Raw genomic sequence first — 25194 nt, 5'->3', positions numbered from 1 at the left:
TCCATATTTCCATTCCAAAGATAAGATCCAACACAAAACTAGAATATATTCAAGAGAGGTAACCGGTTTACTGCTAACCAGTGAAACACTCCATTAATATGAAGAGCTGAAGCTCAAAGATGGAAACATTGTGCATTATGATCCAACTATCCGAACATTTCCGCATTTATGATAGACTTTTGACCACAGTATAATGTCATCTAATTAGTAGACAACATAATTCATAAAGAGATTTTTTTTTTAATGTTAGCAGTTGATCGAACAATAAATAGACAATTTTGATTATGTAAAACCAGCAACATTACAGCAGCAGGTGTCTTAAAGCACGCTGTACATCACTTTTTTTTTCTTTTAATAAAAAATGAATTGGACCAATGTCGAGTCTGACAGAAGACTCGCTCGGGACTTTACTGTTGCTATAGTAACCAGCACGCGCATCTGATTGATAAACCGCACGCTCTTATTTCTCTCTCGGGCGAAGCGGCACATCAAACAGCGCTCCATAAAAGCCTTTCGAAATCAGAGAGTGTTAATATTTGATCAAAGGCCGGTAAGTGATTCCAGCACGCGCTCCGTGTCCGCGCAGTAAAACACCTGATGCGCGCGCACTGCGTTTCATCAGAAAGGACTGAAAGCTCAAATAAACATGATTTGCTGCATGATTTATTCATTTCGGCACATCAGTATTAAAGGCCGTCTGTTGATGTGCTCTTCTATATTTTGCATCATTTTTATACTTGTAAGTTCAGACTGATTTGTTTAACTGGGGAGATTCAGAGACACGTGTACACATGTAATGTTTATACATGAACTTTCCAGTTCATCAGTGGACCGACATGTGATTAGTCTTAGTGAACACCAGAGGGAACTCCTGCTTCTGTAATATTCCTGATAATATCAACAGCCCTTACTAATGAAATCAAGGAAATCTAGTCTTAATTGTGGGATTGTGACCTTCATGAAAACAATCTGACCTACAACAGCCTGCTTCCTCTGATCGAAAGCATCTGAGTGTCATATTTAATATTAACAAGAATATAAATCCACTGAGAGCAGATCAAACCAAAATCAAGTCAACAAATCAAACTTTATTAGCCAAGAATTCAATTATTTATAAAACACAATATTGATACAGAAAAAAGTAGTAACAAAACAAGTATATTTGACATTAAATTATACAATTAATAAATAACTGTTTTAATTAAAGCACAGGATTCAATTCATTCAATATTTTCTTGCTTTTAGATTTATCTTTTTAGTAATGCCATGCCTTTTTTTTTGGCGAAAACCATTCTTGAGTTATTAAAATAAATAAAAAAAGAAACAAAGTATTTAAAACCCATTTTTCTGGCTCATAGAATATAATATGCATCTGTTATATATTCCTTTAAATATTTTAAAAACAAATAAATGGAAGAATTATTTTAGTATTATTGATATACTATTATAGTTTTTGTTATTATTTTGAATTAATTTTATTTTTGTATTTTGTTTTCACTTTAATTTTAGTAATTATGTCGCAGTTTTGTAATTGTTTTTAAATATGTGTATAATTTACTTAGTTTTAATTATTTATAAACTAAATGAAAATGAGAAATGTAGCCTTGGCTACTAGCAGAAATTAAATAAGTATTTTTTTACATATATATATATATATTATATCATTTCAGTTCATGCTTATTTTATTTCAAGTAACAAAAAATATTTTTGATGGTTTTAGTTTTAGTTATTTATAAACTTAATGAAAATGAGAAACATTGCCTTGGCAACTAGTTGAAATGAAATAAGTAATATATTTAATTTAATTACATGTTTATTTTATTTCAAGTAACAAAAATGTTCTTGATGGCTTTAGTTGACTGTAATAAACCTCTCAGCATCTCTACAGGGTTCCCAACGCCTTCTGACCAAGAAATACACCAACTGAAATGTCCCAGTCTAGAGGATCCCTCTTAAAGCCATAGTTCACCCAAAAATGAAAACTGTCATCATCATGTTGTTCCAAACCTCTTTCAGCTGTTAACCACAAAATAAGATATTCTGAAGAATGCTGGTAACGTCCACAGTAATTTGTTCCATACTGTGGAAGTCCATTGGGACCAAAAACTGACACATTCTTCAAAATATCTTTTTTAGGTGAACTATCCCTTTAAAACTTCTCTAAACAGATGCTCTCATCAGGACTCATAGTTCCGGTTCGGGTCTTTCTCCTCCTCGGATGTAAGCCAGTGCTTTCTGAGGCCCGTAGGAGGAGGTGGGAAGCGGAGCAGGGAGCGTGGATGGAGGGAGCTGTGACTGTCGGTCCAGAGATTGATAGATAGAGGGCGATAGAGAGCGGTTAAAGTGCAGCGGCGAGCTGGTGGTCCGAGGAGCGCGGGTGAGCGAGGAAGACGAGGAGGAGGACAGATGCGAGCGGCTCCCGTATCCGTACGCCGCGCTGCTCAGGAGGAACTCCCTCGAGCCGTACGCCGGAGGAGTCGGACCGCGAGACGACGACAGCCCGCGTAAATCCTGCGGCAGGCTGCGTCTGCTGGGAGTGTCGTAGATGCCGCTGTCCTGCATGGGTTTGTCCTTGTCGTCGGGCTCGCGGCGCTCCTGGATGGAGCTCATGAGCGGTTTGGGAAGGCTGTCGTAGCGGACGGGCGACGGCTCGCGGTTGATGTGCATGAACACTGGGCTGCAGTTGCGCGCCGGAAGCCGCTGCACGTCAACGCAGCCGCGGGACAGACCCGGATCCATGGGTAGGAACGCCGGCTGGACGCCCGCGGGATGCAGCAGGCTGTCGTAGGACAGGCTCCCCGTCCGGCCGCTGAGGACGCTTTGGCTCGCGTGTGGGATTTCGGCACGCTGGGATCCGCGGCGGCTGGAGTGCTTGAGACTCAGCGAGCGTGAGTTCAGAGTCAGAGCGTTTGCGTGATTCTCGGGCTGCAGCAGACTGGGTTCAGACGCGTGTTCCTGAGGAACCAACGGAGAAATCCTCGACCCCATCTACATCGACAGACAAAGGGACATCTAGGAGAACGTGCAGCCACGTGCAAACATACAAAGCAAGTCAAATGTATTTATTTAAAGCTTTTCACAATCGTTTCAAAGCAGCTTTACAGAAAGTCATACTGTTATGTGGGTTTCATTCGATTAAGACATTTAAACACTTGGTTTCGTTTTATTACAAGATTTAAACATCAGTCGGTTAAATTCAATTAAGAGATTTAAGCATCAGTTGTTTTCATCCTATTAAAGGGTTAGTTCACCCAAAAATTAAAATTAGCGTGTTTTTTATTCACCCCCGAGGCATCCTAGGTGTATTTGACTTTCTTCCATCAGACAAATCTAGTCGGAGTTATATTAAAAATTGTCCTGGCACTTCCAAGCTCTATCATTGCAGTCAGCGGGTGTTGCAGTGCTTCAGTCCAAAAGAAGTGAAATAAAAAGCGCCCATCCATAAAGAAAGTGTCTCACACGGCTCCAGGGTGAACAAAGGCCTCCTGTAGCAACTCGATGTGTTTATGTAAGAAAAACATCCATATTCAAAACATAATAATCACTTTAATCTAGCTTACACCAAAAGTTGTACACAGAAGCAGTTCCGGGAGCATGACGTATGAGGTCAGCGTTAGGGTTAGTCTCGTGAAAACCAACTTTTGTTTACAGGAGCAAAGGAAGCAAAGTCTCTTACTTTATCAAAGGAAAACCAGTCTCCTCTTGGCTTATATCGAAATCCTCGTTTTGTACTTCTAATTAGTGACCGTTGTTTTGTTTTGATCCCTGTTTGTGTGTGTGTTACTTCTGAGCGGCGCTTGCGCAGCACTGACCTCATACGTAATTCCCCTGGAGCTGCTTAGTTTACAACAGTGAGCGCAAGCTAGATTAAAGTGATTATTATGTTTTGAACATGGATGTTTTTCTTACATAAACGCATCGAGTTGCTACAGGAGGCCTTTGTTCACCCCCTGGAGCCAGGTGAGACACTTTTTTTTTATGGATGGGCGTTTTTTATTTCAGTTCTTTTAGACTGATGCACTGCAACACCCGCTGACTGCAATGATAGAGCTTGGAAGTGCCAGGACAATTTTTAATATAACACTGACTGAATTTGTCTGAAACAAGAAAGTCAAATACACCTAGGATGCCTCAGGGGTGAGTAAAACACAGCCTAATTTTCATTTTTGGGTGAACTTACCCTTTAAGACATTTAAGTAACGGTTGGTTTAGTTCTATTACGAGATCCGTTTCGTCCTATTGAGTCATTTAAACATCAGTCGGTTTCATTCTTTTACAAGATTTAAGTGTCAGTTGTTTTCATTCAATTAAGAATTTTAAACATCGGTCGGTTTCATTCTATTAGACATTTAAACGTTGGTCAGTTTCGTTGAATTGCGAGTTTTAAACATCGGTCGGTTTTCTTTATTTTAAACATTTAAACATCTGTCCATTTCATTCAATTAAGACATTTAAACATTGTTCGGTTTCATTCAATTGAAACAGGTAAATGTCGGTCGGTTTTGTTCAATTACGTGTTTTAAACATCGGTCGGTTTCGTTCTATTAGACATTTATACGTCGGTCCATTTCATTCAATTAAGCCATTTAAACATCGTTTGGTTTCGTTGAATTACGAGATTTAAACATCGTTCGGTTTCGTTGAATTACGAGATTTAAACATCGTTCGGTTTCGTTGAATTACGAGATTTAAACATCGTTCGGCATCGTTTTTTCGGTTCGTCTGAAGTTTACGAGATTTTAGAACATCGTTCGGGTTTAGTTGAATTACGAGATTTAAATCATTTTCCGTTTACTGGTTTGATCTGTATAGTCACAGGTTGTACAAATAACAAGGCTTACGAGATTTAAATCATCGGTCGGTTATTCTCGTGAATTACGAGATTTAATCATCGTTGGTGGGAGCAAGAAGAGTTTCGAGTTGAAGTTAGAGTCAGCAGATTTAAAAATTTATCGTTTACGGTTTCGTTCGAATTTACGAGATTTAAACTATCGATTGTTCGGTTCGTTGAAATCTTACGAGATTTAAAACATTGTTCGTTTGCGTTGAATTTTTACGAGATTTAAACATCAAAAGTCGGTTTCATTGAATTAAAAGAGATTTATAATAAAAGACAGGACAAAAATTGGATTCATTCTGGGTTTCATTGTTTTGAATGGACTAACATTAGCGTAGATTTAAAATGTAATATAACGTCGTGAATTTCGTTGATTATTGCGAGTTTTAAACAAATGACGGCGGCTAATGAATCGGTGGGCAGTTTTCTTTTTTTTAAAACATTTTGTGAAACATACTGTCCATTGTGCACATTCAATTAATACATTTAATGCAATTGTTCGGTTTCATTCAATTGAATTGTCACAGGTATCAATTTCCTGTAAACATTTCTTCCTATCTACAATTTTCGTAATTATTAATTGTGACAGATGAGTGTGCAGCCTCAATTAAACTCCTGTCTGTGTAATTAACATCGGTCTGGAATCTTGGTTTGATTACACAGAAAAGTTCTATTAGACATTTAAAAAAGTACCATGATCGGTCCATTTCATTCAATTAAGCCATCAAGCGGGTCTCGATGTTGGCTGCGCTAAAAAAACACCACTTCGCCCAAGTAGCCACTCCGTTTGGTGTTCCTACGCCTTGAATTAGTTCCAGTATTTAAACAATGCGTTCGGTTTCGTGTGATTACGACGATTAAAGATCGTAAATCGGAAACATTTTTGTTGAATTGGGGATTACGAGATTTCCATTAAACAGTCGTGCTAAGCGGTTTCGTTGAATAACACTTACAGAACCGATTTAACAGATTTAAACATCGTTCATTTAAATACAATAATTATTGAATTACGAGATTTAAACATCGTTCGGTTTCGTTGAATTACGAGATTTAAACATCATTCGGTTTCATTGAATTACGAGATTTAAACATCGTTCGGTTTCATTCAATTATGAGATTTAAACGTTTGTCAGTTTTGTTGTAAGCTAGTTATCAAAGAGTCTGATGTGAGTTTAACATTTTCCAAAAGTTAATAGCAAGCTCTACCTAATTTTAATCAAGCAGCTGCTAGAAACTCGACAGCCCGAGGAGATGGTGGCAAGGAAAGAAAAACTGCAATTCAGTGATAACAGGAGAATAAAAACCTTTTTTTTAGTTTCAACAATGTCAGCCTCGTCAAAGGTTACGGAGTGTAACTCTGTCTTCTCACCTGATCTCTGGGAACTTGGTAGAGCACTTTGGTGGGCGACTCTGAGGTCTGCAGTGGATTCATACTGTGTCCTGAAAGCATTAGAGCTCTGGACTGGAGCAAACTCTCTGTTAGAAAACACATGGACAGATTCAGTGTTTCAGACCGTACAGAGACATGATTCTGCCACACGTCCACCCACCTTCCAACGCTGCCAAATGGTTCTTCAGCAGGACTGGGTCTGGTTTCGGGGGCAGCGGAGGTGGACAGGTCAGACTTTTACTGTCTGGAGCATCTACTTCCTCCAGAGACTGACACAAACAAACCGAAATGACATTAAATATTACACAGATATCAAAAGTGACATATAATCACTCTCTTACTGTTACTCTGCATGTTTGCTGGGGAAGCTACTTCGAAAGTGAACAAACCAGGGTTATTAAACTAAAACTGAAACCATAAAAAACATTTTCGCTACTTATAAAATAAACGTTACCTGAAATCATGTAAAATATACATAACTTATTTTACTTATCTAGTGCCAAGGCAACATTTCTCATTTTCTTTTAGTTTAAGCTTGATGTACTAAAATAACTAAAACTAAAACTGAAATAAAAATGTGTAAAAACTGTAGACATTTAAGAACAAGAAAAAACTTATAAAAATTAGTAAAGCACACAACAAAATTACTAAAACTTTAAATTAATAAACATAAAAGCAGAAAATACTTTAAATAATATCAAATCCAAAATATTAATTATATAATTAACAAACATATTATATTATAATATATTTAAAATATCTCAAAGATACTAAAATAACACTTATCAAATATGTAAACATTAAATAACATCAACTCAAACTCAATTTAAATATATATAACAAAAAAAAAAATTAATAAAAACTCATCAGTAACAATGATAAATTAAATTAATAAAAACTCATCAGTAACAATGACAAAAACTCAATTAAATTACTAAAACATTAACTAAAATTCAAATGAAAACAGAAATGATAATCAAAAAAATTAATGCAAAATATTGATAAAAAACTATATCTCAATTATCCTAAAATAACATTTGTACAAACTACTCATGATTTAAATGTAGTCAAGCTATGCTTTTAAAAAAATATATATTACTAAGTAATAAAAAAAAGTAGAAGCTATTTAAGATGTCAAAATCTCTGTAGATATATAATGATTCCATTAAATATATATATATATTTCGTTCAGAGCAGTATATATTTGTCACCAAAACCTCGTGTGTATTCAAAAACTCATTCAATTAAATAGTTTGCTACAAAGAGAAAAATAAAATAGGAATATGGACTGAATCATTCTGAACCGTCCAAATGACACGATTCCCTAAAATTAATCAGATTTGCTTCAGAGAGAAACCATAAAATCTGTTTAAAAATATTTACTGGATTGCTCCTGGATTAAAACATATATTAACATCATGCTGAAAACATTATAAAAATAATCTTTAGGCTTCAGTAAACTGACAGTGTCTTTATCCATATAACTGAGTGTGTTTCTAAAGCACAGCTGACGGTTAATGATGCTGAACGCAGGTCAGGTTTGATGTTTGATGTCATTTATTCACAGCCTTGATGCACCACAAATGAAGTATTTATGGGCAGAAGTACCTTGACCGGGAGTATTTGGCTCAGGACGCTGCCGTCAGGGCTCAGTTTGTGGGATTCTGGCTGATGGAAAGGAGGCTGAATGTGAAGCGGCAATCTCTCACCGAGTTTCTCAGTGTACCTGATATTTAAAGAACAAAATCAACATTGAACATTCTGCCTTCATTTACTCTCCCTGCATGCTGTTAATCAGCAAGAACTAGTTTTGGCATCCTTGGTGTTTGATTCACAACAAAATGCGAGAAGAAGATAATACAAAATGTATAACTTCTCCCAAATTCCTTTTGGGAATTTTATATCATATTTAAAGCTTGAGAGTTGTAACTATGAGCTTGAGTTCTTCAGAAAAAAATAACAACAGATATTGTTTAATTTTGTTTAATGATATAATGGTCAAAGTCATAAAGAGATTATATGTTGTACATATTAATATAAAAAAAAAACTTATATATAAAATATTATAATATATATATATATATATATATATATATATATATATATATATATATGCACACAGTTTAATTTTTTGAAATATTGAAATTTTTATGTAACTTTTTAGGTTTATTTTAATATTTTATTCTTATTTTTATGAATTGCTTAGCACTTTATTTTAACACAATATTATTTAACTTTATTAACTTTATTTTAATTTTTAGTTAAGTTTTAGTTTATAGTTTTATATATATATATATATATATATATATATATATATATATATATATATAATATATAATTTTCATCTTATTTTTATGAATTGCTTGTTTTTTTAAAAATGATAATAATGTTTAAAAACAATTTATATTGGATATTTCTTTTTCTTGTCCTTGTTTTGTGTGTAATGGCAATATTGTATGGAAACACAATCACAAAGTACTTCAAATGGTTAAAAATGACCATCTGTCACATTGGAACTTTTGAATTTCTCGTTCTGGATCCTGATCATTTTCAAATGTCTTCTGTCGCATTTAAAGCTCGAGAGACGTCGTATGAGCTATTGTCGCAACTAAAATGTATCTTTTTGTGTTCCACTGAAATAATAACAGCATGCCATGATTTAGATTTTTCATGTAAGGGAGTGTTTTGCACGTGTAAAAGCGCGCTCACCTCGGCGTGATGGGACTGAAGAGCACAAACTGCACGTTCTGACAGCAGCCGCGCGTGAACGGATTCACTCCTCCCTGGAACTTCCCTGTCACCTGTCACATGTCAGGAGGAAGTTCAGTCTCCAGCAGAATCTGATCTGACGCATGTCAAACGTGACCTTACCTGTTCGTTTGTGGTGCGTCCTCTCGCCACCAGCACCAGATGAAAACAGGACAGACCCAAGACGGGAATGAAGAACAGAGCCGAGACACTCATGACTGCCAGCCTGAACACACACCGTCAAGGTACTGTTCACTGCTTTACACTTCATCTGTGCGCCGTTTCAGACGTTCAGAGAGCTTGTAGTGTGTCAGTTCAATGTTCAGAGCACGGCCGTTATCAATAAATCTAAATTATTACAACCATTTCTGTTCACTGAAACAAGCACAATACTAAAACTGAAAAAAAAATGAAACGTAAATAGTAATACAGTACATGAAAAAATAATAATTACAAAAGCATATAACAAAATTACTAAAATTTTAATTAAAACTGAATGCAATACAAAAACTGAAATGAAAAATTAATCCTTAACTGTAATATATAATAAAAAAAAATTAAAAACTACAAAATCACATAACAAAAAATAAACTAAAACTGAACTAAAAATGATTTAATCCTTTGTAGTAATATAAAAAAAGAATAAAAATAGCAAAAGCATGTAACAAAACTAAAAAAAAATACAACAAAAAAATAAAAAATAAATCCTTAACTGTAATATATATATATATATATATATATATATAATCACATAACAAAATATAATTCTTTGTAGTAATATACAAAAAAAACAAAAAAAATAACAAAGAACTAAAAATAATTTAATTCTTTGTAGTAATATACAAAAATAATAATAAAAATGACAAAAGCATGTAACAAAATTACTAAAAATGAAACTGAAATAAAAAATAAATTAAACCTAAATAATAATATATATTTTTTTAAAAATTAGGTGGAAAAAAGTACAAAAAATTTAACTGAAAATAAAATAATAATAGTATTAAATAATAAATAAATAAATAAAAATAAAATAATTTTTTTAATTAATACAAAAGTCGGCGCTGATAGTCTAGTGTTCGAGTCCTGACTCGTGCTCCTGTACCAATCCTGTTTTCAGTTCTCCACCCCACACTTTCCTGTCATTCTCTACTCTCCTGTCTGCTAAATGCATGAAAAAAGCCCCCCAAAAAACATATGAAATCTAATTCAACATATTAGTAAAAACTTTAAGTAATACTATAATAACACAGGTTCAGATTCACTTCCTGATTACTGAAACACTAATGCTTCCAGAACATTGCTGTGTTTTGTTTGAGCGGCCCGACATATCAACTACTGACTCAACCAATCACGTGAGTCTGGGGCGGGACTATCTGTCTGACTGACCAATGGCAGACGGGGCAGTATGTTTGTGTCATTTTTTGTGTTTCCATGCCACAATCATGGAGCTGAAGGATACGCGACGGCGGTGTGCAGTTCCCACAGGTTCTCCGGATGATCCAGAACATACAGGAGACCTCCGGAAAACACGCCCACCATGTGAAGAGTCAGAGACAGCAGGAAGAGGAAGAAGAAGCGATAGTTGCGTCGCCCGATGCAGTTGTTCACCCAGGGACAGTGATGGTCAAAGTCCTACAGAGATTACAGATATTAGTTCTGTCAATCCATTACAACAACTAATTAATCACACATAAATGGTATATTTTAAATATGTGTTTATTAATGAAGGCCAGTATCACTGATACCAGCACTGCTACTGATTAATTAATTATAGCCACTCAACATTACAGATATTGCAAACTGGTGTTTCTTAACATATTACTTTAATATCTAGTATTATCATAATTATGAACACTCTGGTTCGTAGTCTGAGCGCATAAAGTTGTGTTCGATTTGCACAGATCGCAGCTAAACTGGCTGAGGGCGGAGATATGCTAATTAACCGTCCGTAAGCGGATGTGGGCGGGGCCTGAGCAATACGACGTCATATTGCTTAGAAAATCTTGATTTTTGAGACTTTAGGATTTTTGGGGATTATTAAAAATGACTGAATTAAATTTTTTTATCATTGTGAATTTTGCATCAGATGTCCCCTTTAAATATTTGTAATGCGTTAAACTATAAACTATAATAAAATAAACGCACAATTAACGTGTTAATTTTGACTGCCCTATATATACAGTACAGGTCAAAAGTTTGGAAACATTACTATTTTTAATGTTTTTGAAAGAAGTCTCTTCTGCTCATCAAGCCTGCATTTATTTGATCAAAAATACAGAAAAAAAAAATGTAATATTGTGATATATTATTACTATTTAAAATAATTGTTTTTACATTTATTATACTTTAAATTATCATTTATTTCTGTGATGCAAAGCTGAATTTTTAGGATCATTATCACATGAACCTTTAGAAAACATTCTAATATGATGATTCATTATCAAAGTTGGAAACAGTTCTGCTGCTTAATATTTTTTCAGAACATGTGATACTTTTTTAGGATACTTTGATGAATAAAAAGTAAAAAAAAAAAAAAAAAAAAAAAAAGAAGCTATGTTTTTAAAATATAAATATTTTGTAATAACAATATACACTACTGGTCAGTAATTTGGGGTCAGTAATTTTTTTTTCTTTTTTTTTTTTAAATAAAATCAATACTTTTATTCAGCAAGGATGTGTTAAATTGATAAAAAGTGATAGTAAAGAAATATATTATTAGAATATATATTATTAGAATTATTTTTTTATTTTGAATAAATGCAATTCTTTTTAAACTTTTATTCATCAAATATATTAGACAGCAGAACTGTTTCCAACACTCATAATAAATCAGAATATTAGAATGATTTCTAAATGATTATGTGATAGACTGGATGTTACATGTGACACTGAAGGCTGGAGTAATGATGCTGAAAATTCATCTATTCAAAAAAAAAACAAATAATTTAATAAATAATAATAAAACACAAAACTACTATTTTAAGTTGTAAAAATATATCACAATATTAACAAAAATATCTGTATTTTTGATCAAATAAATGCAGGCTTGATGAGCAGAAGAGACTTCTTTCAAAAACATTAAAAATAGTAATGTTTCCAAACTTTTGACCTGTACTGTATATATATATATTCATTAGTTAGCAGCTAATGTTATTATTAGTGATTAGTTAGTTAGTTGTGGCGTTCATCTCACCTCCACACACTGATCACACACGCTGCAGTGCGAGCAGCGCGGCGGACGATAGAAGTGACAGGAAGCGCACCACTTCATGCGCACCTGCACGCCGCGCACCTCCACGTTCTTGTAGAGCGGCGCGCGGAAGTCCTCATCCTTGTCCTCGTCCTCATTAGCTGTGATGAAAACACAGAGCGCTTTACGTTTAATGCATACGTTTTACGTTTCTGACGCAGAGTAAAAAGTAAAAAGGGTAATTGCGACTTTTTAATAATTTAATTTTAATAATTCTGAAAGTCCAAATTGTGAGATATAAACTCACGACTGCAAGTAAAAAAAATCTGAATTGTGAAATAAAAAGTCACAATTAACTTTTTTATTTTTTATACCATGGCAGAAAAAAAGCTAAGACGTCAATTGTCTTATTATTTTTATTTATTTATTTTATTAACTTTTTTATTATTATTCCATTAACTTTCAACTACAACATGTAGACTAAACTTGCAACTGTGAGAAAAAAGTCAGCATTGTGCGATAGCTAGCAACATGCTACTAGTACTAGCCATGTGCTAAACATGTTAACAACATGCTAAGTCATGCTAGCAACATTTTTAATCATGATAGCAACATGTTGGAACATGCTAGCAACATGATAATCATGTTAATAAAATGTTAATCCTGATAACAATGTGCTAAAACATGCTAATCATGCAAATCATGTTAGAAATAAGATAGCGAAATGCTAATCATGTTAATAATGTGCTAAAACATGCTAGAAACATGTTAAATCATATTGAGATATGCTATCAATATGATAAATCATGCTAGTGACAATGTAAATCATGTTATCAACATGCTAAAGCATTGTTGGAAATGTGATAAATCATGCTAGCAGCATGCTAAAACATGCTACCAACATGCTAATCATGGTAATAACATGCTAATCATGCTAACAATGTGATAAAACATGCTAATCATGTTAGAAACAAGCAAGCAATATGCTAATCATGTTAAATCATACTGACATATGCTAGCAAAGTGATAAATAATGCCAGCGATGATGTAAATTATGTTAGCAACATGCTAAAACATTGTTAGCAATGTGGTAACTCATGCTAACAGCATGCTAAATACAGTAGTCATGCTAACAATATGTTAAAAGATGTCAGCAACATGATAATCATGGTAATAACATGCTAATCACGCTAACAGTGTGCTAAAACATGCTAGAAACATGTTAAATCGTATTGAAATATACTAGCAATGTGATAAAATATTAATAGCGACAATGTAAATCATGTTAGCAACATGCTAAAACATTGTTAGCAATTTGCTCAATCATGCTAGCAGCATGTTAAAATCACCTTATTTTTTCATTCCATGACAAAACAACAAAACAAAATTGCGAGATGTAAATTAAAATTTGCGCTTACAGCTGTGACGTGAGAGTTCATGTTTACAGAAGAATCAGCGCTCAGAGCTGTGATTGTGTGTTTGACTCGACTGACCTCTCGGGAACACGCCGGCATCCATGAACGTCGCCATGATGAAGTTCGCCATAACGAAGAGGAAGACGATCCCGACGCATGGCGGGAAAACAGGAGACACGTTCACGGCGAGCCACGGACACCTGAGAGGATCATAGAAACACATCACACATCACACATCTCCAAAGACACCACACACACAATCTCCAGAGTTTAGAGTTTCTTCTCCAGTAAAGGTCAGAATAACTGCAGTAATATCTCCAGATGAACTCTTACTGGACTGAAGCAGCTCAGCTTTACTTGATTCTCCATCAATCATGTTTTAGAGTCTCAAATCTGATCATCAGGATCTTTTGAGGAGCGTTTGTTTCCAGAAGCTTTACTTTCACTGTTCCTCAGCGGAGGAATGATCTTCACAAGCCTCCAGAACATCTCACATCTTCTGAGGAGCCTTTATTTCTTCATCTCTCAATCACTGCATTATATGTTTGGATCATTTACATCTCATCTTATTACTGGAGATATAGAGCACAGACTGATATTTAGATCACTATTATAAAGATCTAACTGATTTAGATCAGAATTTCATCATATTAATATCAGCATCTGCAGCAAATTCATATTTTTGCTCTGTTTGAGTCTCTGAATAAAACTGAGCTCCATATTCTCGCTGTATCAGACTACATGAGTCATAAAAGCCTGATGGAGCAAATATGTTACTCAGCATGCAAACTTGGGTTGCAAATGTCGACTTTAAGAATTAATTTCTATATTTAAGAACAGTCACATGAAATAATGTTGACTTCATGTCAATGCACCAATAATCAATTCAGATCCGCCTTCATCGTTTGTAGTTCAGGGTGAATAATTCACAAGCACAGCTTTCAGTTGAGTCGAATCAAACGTCTTTTGCCTTTCTGAAGCTCTGTCTCTAACATCTGAGAGACTCTGAGGACCCTGAGGACCATCAGCTTCACAAGGCCAAAAATGAAAGTGTGGATCAGTCAAAAAAAAGGAAAGCGAGGCGGGGATGATTGCATCCGGAGCGTCAGATTAAAAGCAGAGGTAATCAGCCGCTGGGACGCAGATTAAACTCAGGTTTTCATTGAATGAATCTGTGCGATCAAATTAAAGACTGGAAACTACAGCATGATATCGGTCCAGTCGGAGAGGATTGTTTCTGATATATTTCTGTATGTGTGTCAGCGGGAGGGTCTGAACGTCACTAATCCCAGATTACAGGATCACGGACCCGTCTGCACACCCTTCACAGCACAAAACTGCTGGATCCAAACCCGTCTGCACACAATACTGAGCAACACAACAATACAACATCCAGAGCCACTCTGTGCTTCATGTAGATGAGCAAATCTGTCCAAAACACCTCTGACTCATCGTATTTAACAAAATGTGCAGTTTTAGGAGCATTATTTTGTTTTAATTATTATTTTCATAACAGTTAAACATCTGTATGGACGCTTGTTTCTGCCACGGAATAAAAGTATATCAATTTTTTTTTTTTAACTTTCAAGTTTATATTTCACTTGTTTTTTTTAACTTTTTTCTGTTTTTTCCCCAAATAATTCCAACTCAAAATCCCAAAATAATATATCACAAATCTTTTTTTTTTTTTTTTTTTTTTTTTTAAAGTCCAAATTGTGTGATAGAAACTGGGAGAAAAAAAGACTAAATGTATTTTTTTATTATTATTATTTTGTAGTGGAGGCAAAATAAATAATAAATAAAAAAATAAATAAAAAAGTCAGAACTGTGAGATATAAATTTGCAATTTAAAAATATCTCAGAATTGTGTGATAAACAAATTGCAATTACCATTTTATGTTTTTTTTTAATTATTATTTTTTTTATTCTGTGCTGGAAACAATTCTGAGATTTTTTTCTCACAATTGCAAGTTTACATATAACAATTTAAAAAAAAAATTCTATGAATTCTAGTTTATATCTTATATACAGAATACAGAAATATTTTCTCTAAATTCTGAGTTTACATCTAATAATAATTCTGTTTTTAGTTTCCATCATGGAATACTGTGAGATATAAACTGAGATATAAATTAATAAATGACTCAAAAGAGAAACAATAGTAGAATAAAGTCACAGTGACACAATCGTGTCAAACCAGTGAAAAACTGGCTTTATTTTCTTTAGCTCAAATATATTTTCTTCTTTTAAAAAATGCAATATATAATGCATAAACTCGGGGAAAGTGAGTTAATCTGGATATAGGTCATGAACAAATGATTTGTATGGAGGACAAAGGCTTTTCTCTTTAAGAGCGGATTACGGCTGATGTCTCGTTGATTTCTGACCATCTGCACACAGAAACATATTCAGTCCAGCAGCAGCACGTTACCTGCTTCAGTCCAGGGCAGGAACAACATTCAGAATACATACACAGCACTGTACAAATACATAAAACATTATATAATACCAATATTAATGACAGATATGCTGATGAAATCATTCAGATTGAATCTTGCACTATAATAGATCGAGCGATATCTCATAAACTAAAGATAACAGCTGTTCTGATCGTGTGAACACATGAAAACTGATATTTGAGCTGCTTATATGTTTAGTTTGTAGCTCTGATCATCAGGTGCATCATGGGACGCGTTTAAACACACGTGATGAGGTTCCCTTTCTCAACTCAGACATTCAGAAATAACTTCAGAATGAAGTTCATATTTAGGCAGAATGAATATTTGAAACACAAAACCAGTTCCAATTTAAGCAGAAGCCATTAGATCAAAACTTTTTAATAACATATTATATTTTTATCATTATTTATAATCCATTTCTTTTTAAAAATGTTTTGTTTTGGTTAAAGTTTTAGAAATTTTGTTTAGTTTTTTGGTAGTAGTTTTGCAATTTTTATATACTGTATAGTACTTATTAATTTCTATTTCAGTTTTAGTTTGAGTTATTTTAGTAAATCTAGTTAAACTAAATTAAAATAAGAAATGTTACCTTGAAAACTAGCTGGAATAAGATGCACATATTATATTTCTGTTAATGTTTATTTTAATTTTTAATACTATTTTAATTCAAACTAAAATAAACCTGTTTTTAGTACTTAGTTAAAATAAACAAAAAATCTGAAAAGTTGCCATGGCAACCAACTAAAACATTATTTCAGCCATTCTACCCCAGAATTGGCCAGCTAACTAAAATAAAATATGTTTTTTAAAGGTTATTCCATATGAAATGCTAACTTTATTTCAACTTGCCATTGGTTTTAATTGTAGTTAACGATAATAACCCTGCGAGGATGTTTTAAACACACAATTATTTCAGCCATTCTACCCCAGAATTTTTAATGTGTTACTTGTCATTCTTTGTAAACTGTTCACTGAAAAAGTGTAAATCCTACAGTACCAGCTGTTTTTCTCTATAGTCGTTTTGAAACAAATAACAGAGAAATGTCACATTTCTGTCCTTTTACACTACTGGATATCAGCGCTTATTCTGCAAAAAAAAAGTCATTAATTGTCCGAGTTTCTCACCAAACTCAGACTCGGTATGACCGTGTGTGTCTCGTGTGGAGCCCGTTCTGTGCTCATGACAGATGTGCAGCTTAAACTCCTCAGGGGTCACAGGCCTGATCAACACCCCGATTCCTCCGGGATGGGAATCAAACAGCAGCGCGAGCAAATCCTAATCCTCAACATCCCATCTGCTCCAATCCCAGCAGCAGACCAGCCGATGCATGATGCATGCACACCAATACTGCACGAGAAACATGCACGCTGAAAAGAGACTGAGTGCAGAACACTGCGGATCTCAGTCCTGGATGCAGTGGAAGAATCACGGCGTGATGTCAGCGTGTGAGCGGCTGTTTGCAGTGGCTCACTGACCTAATTTCAGCACTGGATTAAAATCACGTCTCATTATAGAGTTGAGATCAGTTCACTCAACAATACACCGTCCTGTTCTGTTTAAAACACACTGTTTGTGACTGCAGCAGCAGTTTCAGAAATGATGAAAACTGACTTCAGTCAACATGAACGTGTTGGTAAAAAGCTCAAAACATGATTATGGTCTTTAATATTCCAGGAGGACAGAGACACTTGAAGATGGAGTGTGACCTGTGAGTTGACCCACAGTATTAATAAATGTGTTTTTACATGTAGTAAATTCATCTTAAACAAAATAAAGTTAGAAGACTAGGAAACTCTTAACTTTATGTGTAATGCATATTCATAATGTACATTGCAATGCATTAAATCTTTTAATAAACAATTGTAACCAAAGTTAAATGCATGATAATACTTACAGACTCTAAAACTGATTGGGTGATTGTCGTCTGTTTTAATGCATTATACTTTCTAAAAGTGTAACAATGGATTGATAAGTGTTATAATATATTATACAATTATTCATGAGATCTTACAAGTCATGTTAATGTGTTAAAACTACTTTATGATGCATTATATATATATATATATATACATATGTATATATATATATATATATATATATATACATACATATGCATTTAATAATTGAAGATTCCTTGTTATTTCTCTCATGCTTTCATGCATTATTCTTTCTAACGAAGAATAGATACGTTATTCATGCAATCATACAATGCATTATAAGGCTTAAAATAGTTATATAATGCATTATATATAAAGGCTTTAAGTAAAGTATTAGATGAAGAGTTATTATACAGTGTCATGAAAGATTCAGGTGTCTGTAAAAGCTAAAGCTAAAGGAAGACTGACTGCTGAAGTGGATGAAGGAAGGTCAGCTCAGACTTACGTGAAGACGAAGAACAGTGTGGATGAAGTGACCAGCAGAGCAGCAGCAGTGGACACTGGGATGTAAGCGCTGCTCCTGCGCATCCTGCGTCCGCAACAGCCATCAATCACACTCTCAAACACACAACAGACCTTCAGCAGCAGCAAACAAGCATTTCAGATCAAAGCAGCGCAAGTGTGTCAGTCCTCAGTGTGTCAGCGAGGTCAGATTGTTTATACAGGGGCTGCTGAGGGGGCGGGGCAAGAGGCACAGTGGGCGTGGCTTAGTATAGACATGTGGGTGTGGCCTGCAGTGGGCAGGGCATCAGAACATCCTACACCTAACTTGAGTTTATGCTCAATCCAGCAGCCACTAATCTGTCATGGATGTTCATGGTTGTAGAAAATAAAGCATCCTGATGTATACAAGCAGTAAGATTTTTGATGTTTTTTAAAGAAGTCTCTTCTGCTCACCAAGGCTGCATTTATTTGATCAGAAATACAGAAAATACAATAATTTTGTTAAATATTTTTAAAATTTAAAACAGCTGTTTTCTATGTGAATCTCTGTTAAACTGTAATTTATTTCTTTGATGCGCAGCTGTATTTTCAGCATCATTACTCCAGTCTTCAGAGTCACATGATCTTCAGAAATCATTCTAATATGATGATTTGCTGCTCAACGAATATTTCTTCTTATTATTATAATTATGTTGAGAACAGTTGAGTAGAATTTTTTTCAGGTTTCTTTGATAATTAGAAAGTTCAGAAGAACATCATTTATCTGAAATAGAAATCTTTTGTAATATTATAAATGACTTTATCATCAATTTAAAGCATCTTTGCTAAATAAAAGTAATAATTTCTGTAATTTCTTTCTTGATAAACAAAACAAAAAACATTGTATTGACTGCAAGCTTTTGAATGGTGTAGAGTGTATATTGTTACAAAAGCTTTTTATTTCAGATAAATCTTTGGATCTTTGTATTCATCAGAGAATCCTGAAAATGAATTGTACTCAGCTGTTTGTGGCAAGGGGTCCACACACGGGGTAAAACTATACTGATTTAAATACTTCAGCTAAAAATAATATTTTTTAAAATAATAATGTTAATACTAGTTCAAAACAATAATTTTTACAAAGTTTGTACTATTTTCTGCTTATTTTGAAAAATAAAATATTTTTTTTCAATAAATATACTGTCGACAAATTACAGTAACAACAAATCATATTTTATTATATGATACGAATAATATTGTGTTTTTAAATATGTTTCATTCTAACCATGGTGATTATCTCTAATATGGACACCCAACATAATATATGACATTTGCCATCTGAATCTAACCATGCCATGTCAACAAGTGGAAAAGTCAGCCATCTATTAATTATCATGTTAATTACTGTGCCTTTAGCCCCAACAGCAGGGGCGCTTTTTACCCCAAATACCATACTTTTACACATTCTTAGTGATTCTCATTTGCTACATTTTTAATAACATAAAATATTAGATCAAGTAAGCACAGAATCAGTTTTGCTGCTGCGCGCAATCGCGTCAAGGATCAGACAAATATACGCGTGCATCTTGAAAAGCGGATGTTTTTGTGCCATCTAGTGGTTTAGATGAAAATAATATCAAAGGTGCCCTTTGCCTCGTTGTACCCTATATTTATGTTTATTATGCAAAAGTCACTTTTTGGGTTGTTTGATCTTTTCAGCAAGTATTTGAAACTATATTACATTAAAAATAGTCAACATTATCATAAATAAAAGGAGGACATACCCCACGATATGATGTATGGATGTAAACTACAGTTAACTAGTAATCATATTAGTTTTTCGACACGATTTTTGAACTTTGCCTGAAAGTGAAGGAGTCTGAATAATGTGACCAGCATATGAACCGAATCTTATTATGAGCTTCTATTAATAATCGTCTGAACTTCGGCTATGAATCAGTTTAACACGAAGGCAAAGATTTTAATAACGCAAACAGGCCTGAACGAGCTTCACACCGCTGGATCTGAACTCAGGTGTACGTCATAAACAATAAACCACCAGACAAACTCTTACCAGTGGATTATCGATCAGTGATTGACAGTAGAAAACATATTAGTCCTAAAAAACAAATCGTCTTGTATTTCACGAACAGAAAGAAGCGAGGAGACGCGCGCGATCCAGCAGAGGGCGTCACCGCGTCACAAACCGCGTGCTCATGCACTGTTCTGTGACGTTTTGTAGTGCGAGTCATGTGAAAACTACAAAAAGAAAAAGTGCACTTTGAAATACCCGGATGATGCACTTAAATAACTGAAAAACGTGACAGAATAACCTTATATAAGTCATACTCTAGTCTACATGGTGCATGCTTAGTGGGCCTTTCATCTGATTTTATAACAGCATACTGCATGCAATGGTCATATTTAATTGTAAATAGAAATAATAATAATAATTATAATAATAATAATGACTGTACATTGCTTGATATATGCACGTGCTGCAGTCAGATGATTTAAAAATGAGCCAAAGTCCCCTGGAGTGTTATTTTACTACTATTGAGATTAAATAAATTAAATTCATAAATTTTAAATCATAAATTTTATTTTAAGTTTTAGTAATTTCGTTGTGTGTTTTTGTCATTTTTAGACTCTGTGTGTGTGTGTGTGTGTGTGTGTGTGTGTGTGTGTGTGTGTGTGTGTGCGTGTGTGGTTATTGTAGTAGCCTACGTCGAGTTAACTAAATAAAAATTTACTTTGTCACTTTTATTTCAACTTTCTTATTACCAGTCAGTAGTGTTTTTTCTTATGTTATTTGTTATCTTGACTGAGTTTGCCATCAATCTACAAAACAACCATTTTAACAATATAAACTAAAATATTTTTTTCATTCTGTTAATTTTGTTCAATGCACAGTTAATTTTTAGCCTTTTATTTTGTTGTTATTTCAGTATTTTTCCTCACTTATTTCAGTGGTTAAACTGCCAAATAGAAAATACAGTGAAAAAAAAAATTGGCATAGAAATTTTCATTCAGAAATCACACTTTTAATTTCACAATTAATTACAAAAAAAATGGCAAGTAACACATCAAATTAAATTTGAAATTTTAGGAAGTAGAAAGACTGAAATAGTATTTTCTTGCAAAACAATATCTTTGTTTTATTTACTTTTTTTTCTTTACAGTGAAATAGAAGGGGATATTTGACATTAAAATAAATATGTCTTCATATTGGAGTCTGTGCAATAAGCATTCATCAGTGATTCCTATCAAGTAGGTTGTTGTTACTCTATTGAGAAGAGTGGAAGCAGATGCATATGTTTGTCGGCTGTATCTTATTTCCACTGATCTTGCCATCCGATGGGAGTCTCTGTGATTGAGGATGCAGCTGCCCTGACTGCTGACCGCTGACCGTTTGCTCTCTCCAGCCCCTTCATCATGTGATTTATGCTGCTTTACCAGCCGAGTGAGTGTGTGTGAGCCCAGCCTGAGCTGCTGGAGCACGCCATTTACACACACACACACACACACACACACACACACACACACACACACACACACACACACACATACACTTCACCGCCTGTCTGCATGATGAAGATTTATCAGCCTGTGTTTACAGTTTACTGTGCCAGATTGAGCACTAGAGCATCTGACATACAAATATGCCTTTAAAACATTTAAGGTGCTCAGTGTCAAAGCATTCTGGACAGTGTGTGCTGATTTACTGATGATAGATGTCTGCTCTGCTGTTTGACTGAGAGGTTTTACTTCTCTTACATGAAAAACATTGATAAATAAAAAAAAAAAATAAAAAAACAAGTAAAATGAGAATAAAAATGGAAATTTGGAGATAGTCATTATTTTTCAAAAGTGTTAAATGTGGTAAGTTTAAAATGTGAACTGGATTTTTAGGCAATGGAAAATAAAATCAACATGGAGATAGTCATTATTTTTCAATGAGACATCAAAAGAAGGGAAAAGGGCCATGGAAAATAAAATTTATTTGATGTACAATCCTCATCTTGTTATTTTCAGACGGCTGGAACATACTGAATGACTATTTCACTCTTCATAATTAGTCCTGGCTTAGAATTTTAAATGATCCTGTAACATTAATAAGAGATTCAGTGCTCACTGTAAATCTGCATTATGATTTAGTCTGTGCTGAATGTTTTACTGCGACATTTAATTAAAGCTTAGATATAATAATTTCTCTGTGAATTCAGTTTAGTCAAGGTCTCACTGGCCTCAGATGTGCTGAGAAACAAAAATGGCCTCCGCTCTTCTCACAAATCTTTTGCAGATACAAACATCGAAAACAGCAGACAGTCTCGACAAATCACATATTTAATACTGGAAATCTTTGCATTTTACATAAAGACCCAATACAGTCACAACTATTCTTTAACTAGTCACTATCCTTTGCCTGTAAAAAAAAAAAAAAAAAAAAAACCTATTGAACAATTTTACTGTCATTGCCCAGGAAAACAAACAAACAATCAAATAAATAAATAAAATGTACAATTGAACACATATTGAGACCTGTAGGGGCATGTTGTCACACTATATGGGGTAAGTGGTCACAGTGGCAAAATCTAAAGAATTATGAAACACAGAACTATTTTTGCTTCTATGTAAAATAAATATATATATAATAACATAATAAATTATAATGATTTGTATATATATATATATATATATATATATATATATATATATAAATGTGTGTGTGTGTGTGTGTGTGTGTGTGTGTGTGTGTGAAGTCTAATTAATTAAATAAAGTAAACGTGGTTGAATCGCAGTTGAATTAGAAACGCACATGACTGCGCTGCGCCTTTAAGATGTACTTTGGAGAACTCTCTGCCACGCATCTCTCTGCCACGCCCCCTGTCGCTAATGATTGGTCGGAACGCACGGCGCCTGTAATGTGATTGGTGATTCCGTTAGCGGAGTGACAGAGCGTCGCGTCGCTTGTGTGTGAGATCAGAAGATGAGGAGACGCTGAGGAGAGTTTCGGCTCGCGTCTCATCTGATACCGCACACAAACTCACTTCATAAACCGGAAAACTTTCTGCGTTCGGGCTTTTTATGATTCATTTATCAGCTGGATTTGATCTTCAGCCGATGACTGGCGTGTTTTCCGGCTCACGGAGAGTGTCGCGGATGAAGCGTGAGGCAGGTGCGTTTATCAGCTCCATCAGAACATGAACTTCAGTCCCGTCACACCGAGCCGCTGGAGGCATCCGTGGAGATTCAACCCGCTGATGGATTCATGATCGCGGGAATATCACTGGATCGATGGATTCCGCTGCGATCAGATGGTTTTAAAGCTTCAGTTCGGTAAGTGTGATTCCGTTCTGTCTGTCCGGCTGCTGGACGATGGGCTTCATCTCATTCTACAGCTTCGTCTGGGTTTCTTTCTCCTCCGCTGAGGTAAACACTGTGGTAAATACTGAGGTAAACTCTGTGGTAACTGAGGGTTTTTGTTGATTTGAACGCATGTTGACGGTTGCGCGGTGTCTTTGATGTCACCTGACTGATGTGTGTGGCGGCGCTTTGATGTCTGTTATTGGCGGCTGTAAAACACGCACTCTCTCTCTCTCTCTCTCTCTCTCTCTCTCTCTCTCTCTCTCTCACACACACACACACACTCACTTACACACACACACGCACACTCACTCTCTGCCTAGGGTTAAATGGTTTGTATACTGTACAAACTGTATATTCTGTCGCCCTACACCAACCCTACCCCTCACAGAAAACTTGCTGCATTTTTACAATCTCAAAAATAACTAATTCTGTATGATTTATACGCTTTTGTAACCATAGGGACCTCAACCTTAATTTAAGTCTCCAAGAGTCTATTCAGGTTTAAGTTCTCACCAGTGTATAAAAACCTGTACACAGACACACACACACACACACACACACACACACACAGACACACACAGTTTAACTTGAAGAAATTATGACAGAAATATTTTACAACTTAAAATAAATATTGTTTTGATCTTACTTTCCCCAAACTTTTGAATGGTATAATTGATAATAATCAGAAATGTTTCTTGAGCAGCAAATCATCATATTAGAATGATTTCTGAAGATCATGTGACACTGAAGACTGGAGTAATGATGCTGAAAATACAGCTGCACATCACAGAAATAAATTACAGTTTAACAGACAAAACAGCTGCTTTAGATTATAATAATATTTCACTTTTTTTACTGTATTTTTAAACAAATAAATGCAGCCTTGATGAGCAGAAGAGACCTGCTGAGGATGTGGTGTGTAATTATAAAAATCGGCTTAATTGCTCGTTTTATTTTTATAGGATAAAAACACTGGATGAAAGGGGACGGGGGTATTAGAGCTGGAGGGACATATAAAAAATTTCTAATAAATTACTTCCTCAACAAACCAGCAGGTCATTTAGTGTGATTTCTGAAGCGCGGCAGCATTATTGAGTCGCGGGACGCAGGTGGAGGTCATTCTGGATTAGCGCTCGCAGACTAAAGTCCACTTTCTGGGTGAAGACGGAGGCATCCCGCACCGAGCCGTCATTAAGAGGCTCTGCTGCGTGTGAATGCCCTGCAGGAAGCGTTTGGCCCGTCTCTTCACGAGCTCCCTGTTTTATTAACATTTTTAATGACTTGAAGGATTCAGTGACCCTGAACAGCGTAATGAATCGCCCCGCGAGCTCCCGGGTGAGGAACCACACTCACTGAGACCAGAGAGACGCCGAACAGACCGAAAGCACTGCTCTAATTAGATGTGAGCATTCTGATGAACATTT

At 34.9% G+C, this 25194-nt stretch overlaps 2 protein-coding genes across 4 annotated transcripts in view; one reads left to right on the top strand and one right to left on the bottom strand.

The window, feature by feature from the left end:
- Nucleotides 1-1718: 1718 nt before the first annotated feature.
- On the bottom strand, nucleotides 1719-20590 carry zdhhc8a (zinc finger DHHC-type palmitoyltransferase 8a). Of its 3 annotated transcripts, none has more exons than XM_042765690.1 (11): nucleotides 20475-20590; nucleotides 18423-18506; nucleotides 13659-13780; nucleotides 12169-12326; nucleotides 10435-10607; nucleotides 9099-9201; nucleotides 8937-9028; nucleotides 7836-7953; nucleotides 6388-6496; nucleotides 6207-6313; nucleotides 1719-2988 (listed from the first exon to the last, which is right to left on the bottom strand). In XM_042765690.1, exons 2-11 carry the CDS (start codon nucleotides 18503-18505, stop codon nucleotides 2185-2187), a joined length of 1869 nt encoding a protein of 622 aa, XP_042621624.1. In that variant the 5' UTR covers nucleotide 18506; nucleotides 20475-20590; the 3' UTR covers nucleotides 1719-2184. The 3 variants fall into 3 exon arrangements, with proteins under 3 accessions (XP_042621624.1, XP_042621623.1, XP_042621622.1); XM_042765689.1 differs by having other exon boundaries at nucleotides 18423-18553; nucleotides 20475-20565; XM_042765688.1 differs by lacking the exon at nucleotides 20475-20590 and having other exon boundaries at nucleotides 18423-18895.
- Nucleotides 20591-23349: 2759 nt separating this feature from the next.
- LOC109067046 (protein FAM222A-like) overlaps nucleotides 23350-25194 on the top strand; it is a 17017-nt gene continuing 15172 nt past the window's right edge. Inside the window, exon 1 of the mRNA XM_042765687.1 lies at nucleotides 23350-23740. The gene's annotated coding sequence lies outside the window, so the exon portion shown is untranslated. The remainder of the gene's footprint in view (nucleotides 23741-25194) is intronic.

Source organism: Cyprinus carpio, chromosome A10, assembly GCF_018340385.1.
Source record: "Cyprinus carpio isolate SPL01 chromosome A10, ASM1834038v1, whole genome shotgun sequence".
In the NCBI taxonomy this organism is placed as follows: Eukaryota; Metazoa; Chordata; class Actinopteri; order Cypriniformes; family Cyprinidae; genus Cyprinus; species Cyprinus carpio.
Note: the sequence above shows the minus strand (reverse complement) of the source record. Positions and strands in the feature narration are given on the sequence as shown.